The 8,443-nt window shown below is 37.9% G+C and overlaps 1 protein-coding gene across 1 annotated transcript; it reads left to right on the forward strand.

Annotated features, from left to right (window-relative positions):
* The first annotated feature begins 5,046 nt into the window (after window positions 1-5,046).
* Window positions 5,047-6,105, forward strand: LOC139139474 (melatonin receptor type 1B-like). The gene has a single exon (XM_070708388.1). It carries the CDS (start codon window positions 5,047-5,049, stop codon window positions 6,103-6,105), a length of 1,059 nt encoding a protein of 352 aa, XP_070564489.1.
* Window positions 6,106-8,443: the final 2,338 nt, after the last annotated feature.

Raw genomic sequence — 8,443 nt, forward strand, 5'->3', positions numbered from 1 at the left:
GTATCTCTCTATTTGTAAAGCATTCCATTTGTGAAAGCGTAAAACAACTGGCAAGTAGAACAGATGATCTCTTGTGGGCGAAAATATGTTTTAAAGGTGACTGTATAATTAATTCATTGTTAATTTGTGTTGCATATTTGTCTCCCGAAGGATCTTCAAATTATTCAAGCAAAGAAACGTTTCAGGTGCTAGAAGATGAACTAGCCAATTATTCTGCAATGTATAATCTTCCTGTAATCATCTGCGGCGACTTCAACGCCCGTACTAGCTCTCTTTCCGATGCTATACACAATGATAAATATTTGCCTGGTGCAAATAACGATCTCGATTACGACTTGCCATCACGCAAGTCATGTGATACTATTGTCAATGAATATGGTAAATGTTTATTAGAGCTTTGTAAGAGTACTAACTTCAAAATAATGAACGGCAGATATTTTAAAGACCACGGAAGTGGCAACTTTACTTGTATTACAAGAAATGGTGGGAGTGTTGTTGATTATCTCTTGTTGCACGCAAGTGACATATACCTTTTAAAAGATATCTCTGTTGATACGAGAGTCGAATCTGACCACCAACCACTTGTTTTTGAACTAGATTTGCTTTGCCAGCCTGATAGTTGTGTTCAAAAGACTGTAACTCCATATAATAATTTGGTTTGCTATAAATGGAACAACGATTTTCTTGATAATGTAAATAGTTTTTGGAATAATGTATCTGTCCATGTCACTGTAACAAAGATCCATCAGCTTATTACTCAGGGTAATATTGATGAGGCTGTTTCACTTCTGAATGATGCAATTTATCAATCCATAGTGTCTATGAAAATCTGTAAACCGAAGAAAGTAAGGTTAAGAAAAAATGATTGGTGGGATAAAGAGTGCAATGATCTTAAATCTAAAGTGAAACAGGCACTGAAGATCCATAAGTCTGTTTTTACAGCTACATCGTATGATGAATTTAAAGTTATTCAAAAACATTACCGTAATGTTATTAAGTTGAAGAAACAAAATCATGACATCCAGAAGCAAAGAATGTTTGAGGAAGCTGCTGAAGACCAAAACTCAAAACGTTTTTGGTCCATGATGAAAACTTACACTCCAGGACCATCCGAGTCCATAACTTCAGAGGATTGGTTTATTTATTTTTCTTCTTTGTTTAACACACCTGGTAATGTAGATGAAGGTTATGAAGAGTTTTACTACCAAGTCAATGATTTTGTTAACGAGTCATTTTCGTTACAAGACTCTATGAGTGATATTCCAATAGAGGGTGTTGATGTAGATACTAGCATTTAGACAGCGAGATAACATCCAGTGAAATTGATTTGGCAATGGAGAAACTTAAACTTGGGAAAACAGCCGGGGTTGACGGAATACCTGTAGAATTTTTTAAGTACAGTGGTAAAGATTTTCGAAAGATTCTGTTATATATCTTAATGGGATTCTAAACCGTGGTTGTTTTCCTTTGGAATGGGTGAAAGGAATGATAGTTCCTTTGTTTAAGAAAGGGAACCGAGATTTAGTTGGTAACTATAGGGGTATTACCCTGCTTCCAATCATCAGTAAAATTTTTTGTAACATCATGTATACCCGTATATCGTCATATGTTGAAATTCACTGTCCTATTACGGAAGCACAGGCTGGTTTTAAAAGCATTTATCCTTGCTATTAAGAGAGGAAAGTTTAAAGTTTCCATGAAGAAAGTTTGAGAAAAAGTTACATTCTTTGAATTGTGAGGCGCAATTCTACCTGAAGCTAGGTCTTCAGAGAATCAATGCGTATGACAGAACCACAGAATATATACGGTTTTCCAAAAACCAATGCCACATTATACAGGCACTGTGCGAGAGTATCACTGACGCAGCTTAGTAGGCCACATACTATGTACACTTTAGTCATGACTCTTTCCGAGACAAAGAGACAATCTATTCATCGATTGAATGCCAGGCTGTGGTTTGTCACAGTAGATTTTAAAACTAACATTTAAAGCGATGACTTTGCCACTGGCCACATCAAATTAGAACTATTGGTGAATTCGTTACTTTGCCTAGACTGCCGAGGGCTGACCATTCTGTCGCGTGTGTTCGTGACCGGTAGAAAGAGCTTCATTACATACCTCAAATTAAATTTCTTGACATCAAAAAGCGATGTCCCTCGTTTTTTATATAAAAGCTGTGAACATGATAGCTATAGCTATACTCAGTTTTGAAATAATGGTATTTAAACAATTATCCCTGAAGCTCAACAAAATAATTGTACATAAGCCTATTCTTTGATCATGTACTTGTACTTGAATTTCTTACCGTTATTTAAAGTATGATGCGACTTTATTCTCATTCCGCAAAGCAAAATCGACACGTGATTATTTCATGTTTTCGATAAAAAAGGACTAGCGATATATAGAATGGAAATGGCGGGGCTTGTATTGACTTTGACAAGCGATGGCCTCTGGTAACGGTGTTTCTGACTTCCATGCAAAACTGACGATAACTTAAATAAATTGAATACGGGTAAAATTTAAGTAAAATCACGTAAAGAAAATACGTTTTAGATTCAGAAAATCAGATTATCTTACTGATGAGTACACATGCTCTGTCCATAGAGGTTGTCCTAAACAGACGTTCAGTCTCTTCCTGTGGACAGAGAGGCCATTGTATAATTGTATGATAACCACATATTGTTTACATTTTGGCATTTTATATGTAAATACGTATATTGGTACAACGTCAGTAAGGCATCTTTAAGGGAAGCCATACTTCAGTCTGGTTATTATACATTTTCTCGGTTCATGTAGCAGAGCTGTATTGTTAATCAGGGCTTTTCAGTTACTGAACTGAGAGCATTTGCAAATACTGCAAACTAATGCTATGATTCTGTTTCTGACAATGCTAAATCTTGAATCAAACTGAAATCATCTCTAGTCAATAAAACACAAGAGAGTTCAGCTACCACAGTTTAATGGTTTTAGTTTCCTTTTATTAAAATAGTACACAAAAACTGTAAACCCCGGAGTCAAATCGGTGGAAATGGAAATGAAACTATTAAATGTTCTGTTATTGGTATTTCATAATTAGTCTTTAGGGAACATAGAATTATGTTTGATTTCAATCATTTCGTTATGGTAAATTATTTGACGCACTATGACGTATTTAACTGTCAATCTGGAACTCCTAGTCGAATGAATTCAGGCTACATTTGTGCCAGGCATGCTGATAAACTGAATAGCAGAATTAAGCACGTTTATAGGGAGTAGACGTGAAGTCTTTAGTGTCTGCGACACAAGAAAAAAAGAGAAAATTTACTAAAAGAAGCAGATGTAGGCATTTACATGGACATATACAGAGATGTCGCTTTGGTCGTTAAGGTAGCTAGATACCGTATAGACACTTTCAGAGTTTTATTTGTTTCTTAGTTCTAAAAGTCCAAAACCCCAATAACGTATATATTTTCTAAAAGCCCTGATATTGGGAAACCGACTGTGTACAGTACAAGTCATTATTTGCATAATAGTCACGTGACAAGCGTTTTCAAAAAATTGTTTTTTCTCTCTTTAGAGAACAAGCTGCACGATTTTCGGTTGAAATTTATGCATTGACAAGCTTTAGCACTACCCTTCAAATCCGTCTCTGCGATTTTTTGCGAGTCTCCATTGAAATTATATGGCGCAACAATTACAATTCCTTGAAAAGCACCTTAGTCTAACACCTTTAATAGTGTATAACAAAAAAGAAAGGCATAGAAAGGAAATCCCAGACACAAATTTGAGGGATATTACCAAAGCTTGTCAATACACACATTTTCCCCGGAAATCGTAAGCTTACAGCGTGTTCGCTAAAGGGGGAAAACAAATTTTGGAAGGTTAAGCAAAACGCTTGTCACGTGACTATTATGCAAATAATGACTGTGTACTGTGCACAATCGGATTTCCCAATATCAGGGCTTTCAGACAATGTATTCTTTATCGGGGTTTGGGACTTCTATAAGTGAGAAAAAAAATATAATCTGAAAGTGTCTATAAGGTATCTAGAATCTGAAGCTTAGGCAGTTAAATCACATGCAGGTTCTACTTTTTCTTTCAGAATGGAAATTTTCCAGGAAAGCCAACGATGTTAAGAAGTTCACGGTCGCTAGCTATAGTTATTTCCAATGAATCTGCTATTGCTTCCGTCCAAAACACTTCATAGTGACAGGCAATCTTATGGAAATTTCTCAAACCTTGCGGAATTTAATTTGAGAGAAATGATGGTATTTTTTTTTAACTGGGAAAGTGTCCTAGTACAGGAAATATGTATTTTGCATGTCTACAACCATTTGATAACCCCCGGGAGTATCTAGTTATTTGTCTGTATGGATACATTAGGCTTAAGACATTTTTTATGGTGCCATATTGTCTCATTATTTTGCCTTGCAAGTGTGAGTACTTTGACTCAGAAGACAGTTATGGCGCTGCAACCTGTAGAGAAATAACCAACATTTTTCAAAGTAATTCACATTCGGTAGACAGCTATGCTTTGACAGCATATTTCAAGAAATAAGAATTTAGACTTGGTTTAGGTCTGTAAAATAAAGTCATTTTAGCAAGTTATAACGCATTTATGTTACTTTTTTTGGGAAATGCTTTGATTGAGAAGACACTAAGTTGAACAGAGAATGGCATCTGCGCCTGCGTGAGATGAACGACAGTAGTGCGTTTGGGCATACGTAGCGCTAACACGACCGGCAATAAGTTTTCCAGGCGATAACTCTACTGCATCGCAATGAGAAAAAAACCCACAAAAACAGTCACAACTATCCTGCATCGCTTGCACAAATTCATTTTTATCACAGACTCTTACGAAGTACAGGTAGAAATGGTCGCTTCCACCATAACGACTGCAGAGGGCGCTAAATAGCTCTACAGACAGCAATGTGGTTGGTGGAATGCAAATTGGCTTGCATAATTATCATGATATAAAACTTCAGACGTAGATGAGAAAATATAAGATCAGCCACTGTTACTCTACGTCGTTTGTCATTCCATCTTTCGAACTTCGTCAGTGGAACCATGAATACAAGCGTAGCTGTGAACGGGACATCTGTCCGGTTCTCACAAGTTTGGACAACCCAAGTTTCTGTTATAGTGGAAATAATTTTGACCACCACGACACTTGTCGGTAATTTGCTCTTCATCGGAGCAGTTATCCTCAAGAAGAAACTGCGTACCGCAGCGAACATGTTTCTGGTCAACCTGAGCCTGACTGATATTTTGGCAGCCGTTTTGGTTTCTTCGTTCGCTATTGACGCATACCTGCATCGGGGATGGCGTCTCGGTTTGGATATCTGTATAGCACACACCATCATCCAAAATTCGTGTCTAGGAGTCTCACTGTACCTAACAGCGTTCACGTCGATCAACCGTTACATCTACGTTGTTCACAAGAAAATCTACCATCGAGTCACGAACAAAATATCGGTCACACTGGCAATAGTGGCAGCCTGGGTGTTGCCATCTGTCACCTACGCTTATATACTGTCAAAACATGCTGGTTACTCTCCCGTCGTATTTCGTTGTCGCGGATATGCTGAGTATCTTAAGGTAGTTATGAGCTTTTACGTTCCAAGTGTGGTAACTGTCATCTTCTATATCCTGATTTTCGCATACGTTCGAAAAAGTCGACTACGCATCCAGGCCCATGCTGCCAACCAGACTGGAACAAACCAGGGACCGAACGCCCATGAAGTGAGATTGTTAAAGGTTCTGTTGGTCGTGTTCTTTCTGGTAGCCCTTGGGTATCTGCCGAACGTTATTTTGACCACCACGTATGCTGCATTAAGAGCACCAACGCCAGTCGATGCCTTTATCTTAGTTTATCCCTGTCAACACATCGCCGGCGCTGTCAATCCCATCCTGTATGGCGGCTGCAACAAGAATTTCAGAGACGCGTACAGAGAGTTTCTGACAGGAAAGTTGTTCTTCGGAAATACAACCAGCGTAACTCAAAACACAACACCAAATGCTGGTGACCCAAGACAGATACCACTCCCGAATCGTGGCGGTACGGGTGATAGAGGCAATCAACAAATTATTTCGTCCTCGCTAGCAGACGTTACTTCACGACAGTAAACAGCATCAACGATATCACGAAAAATAGTTTCGTAACAAGTTATATGAAACCCGGACAATATGTAAATTATGAGGAAGTCGATCCTCAGCCATTAGCACATACGTGCTCGTTTATATGAAAAAAGATAGGCCCTGTCAAATTTTACACAAATGGGCGGAGGTATAAGATGAGATATCGGGTAAAGATATCAAATGGGAATAAAGCCATTCCACATTTTCATGTTGAGCGCCCCTTTCAAAGCTACATCAGTCCATCCCCAAATTTCATTCGACAGTTTTCATCTCACAGGATTCATGTTTAAGTTCATCAGCAAGGAGTAAATTTGTCCCTTTTCATCAGCATAGAAGTTGCATCCTCAACTATGATGCGACGTCCTTCTAGATTATAATTGATTCTTGATTCTTGTCTTGACTTTTGCTTCACAAATATGTAGATAAAGAGATGAACATTTTGAGTTCTGATCATCAATATGGATAATTCTAAACCCTGAGAGATTAATAGATTATCTTGCAGGGGTAGGACATACCGCTTTGTAAGTTTAAATCTTCAAAACATGTTTGTAATGTTGGTGAGAAATGTGATTTAATCCAACAGCATTATGATAAGAATTTCAACTGCATGTTCTCACTAAGACGTTTCATTGCATTACTCCAAGATTAGACCTAGACTTGTACTTAATTGACAAAGAAAAAAATAACATTACCTGGATATTTTTAAACAATAAGGTAGTAGCAACGACTACTCACTGTGCACAGTTAGAACAAGTGTCGAAGTTACCGAGATAAATGTCTTGAGTCTTGGGATGTAGCCGAATGGGTTTAATAGCTTACTTCTTTGCTAGGTGTGTAGGTACGGAGGATTCTGACTTCGATTCCGATTGGTTTGACTTGAGCATCTCTTCGATGTAATATCCATACTCATTGCTTTTACCGTTATACCACGGGAAAAGTTCATAGCTTGTGTTTGTACATAATTTTTATCATCGAGCTCCTCCACACGAGGCCTTGCTTTCTGAAGCGTCACTCGTTAGCAGGAAACAAAATCGCCTACGGTGCGAACGAAGGCAATTTAGATGACGCGGTCTCTCTGTTTAATCGGCTTAAAACGGCAGTAGCCAGGAGCAAGTATTTTCGTACGACTAAAATAGCCAAAAATGAAAATGTGTGTTTCTCATCCTCGCGTATATTAATCTAGAACAAATGTGCTAACTGTTTCTTCGTATTCACGCAGAAAAGAGCGGAAAAAAATAAAGAGTCGACACTTTGCCTGTAAGCTTATCGTGGTAGAAAATGAAAATTTCTGCTGGGTTAGACATACGGATATTTCATCATCAGCACTTCGTTTTGCATCATTCTGTTTCATACAAGTAACAGCAAGGGCTAAGCGAAATTCAGTCTACTTTGTGTCAATAGTCAATTTACCCTCTGTCAAGTGAACCGCAATCGCGAAAGAGGAGTTCTGTACATTGACGATCGATTCAGCCTGCCAAACGGATACGGACAGTGTTTTGTGTATCGAAAGAGACGTGGTGTAATCTATTGAGTGGAAGGGTTCCAGACTGTACCCTGAACAGCGATGTCAATCAATTGGTTCACAAAGAACAGTCTTCAGCCTGCATTGGATTTACTTAATGCACAACTTTTTAATGGCGTGAAAGAGTATGGTCGAAGTTTAGTTTGACAACAAAGGTGGCTTTTTTTCCGGAATTATGATATCATGGCGAGATGGCTTTAAGATCAAACAAATAATTGCTTATTATATCGTGTACGAACATTTCAGACTCGCTTGACACTCGTTCAGATATAAAAAAACCGACAAACATTAATTAGTGTGATCGAGTTTCAGGACTGTACCAAAAATGAACCATACTGCCGCACATCTGAATTTTCGCTTCAATCGGAGCTTGTATACCCAATGAAACCAAGTCACCGGACTAATGTATGGCGTTTGATATTCTTCAATGTGTGAATGAATTAATAAGAGAACTTTTTATTATAATTCTAGCAAGGTGCGTTATGGTCACTGCATAAGCAACTATTTTACTTTAATATTATCGAGATTATTGGCAGTAAGCACTGAAACACATCTGAGGAAAAAATTCTCGATAGACTGAAAATAATATACTATCTTACATTTTGGGAACAGTCTTATAGCTGTGGTATTGAACAAATCCGGACAATATTCTTTCTCTTCACGTTCGGTTGTTAATGTTCGGCTTCACTTATGAAGAGAGACCTCGTCTTGAAGTTTGTAAAGTATTTCATTGTTTTCAATTTACACCATTACTACAACAATAGCATTGTCTTTTGTCTGAGAAAAAAATGACTGTGATACGAA

This window comes from Ptychodera flava, chromosome 8, assembly GCF_041260155.1.
Source record: "Ptychodera flava strain L36383 chromosome 8, AS_Pfla_20210202, whole genome shotgun sequence".
Taxonomy (NCBI): domain Eukaryota; kingdom Metazoa; phylum Hemichordata; class Enteropneusta; family Ptychoderidae; genus Ptychodera; species Ptychodera flava.

Coding starts and splice junctions, on each gene's coding strand:
- LOC139139474 (XM_070708388.1), top strand. CDS start 5,047: ATGAATACAAGCGTAGCTGTGAACGGGACATCTGTCCGGTTCTCACAA.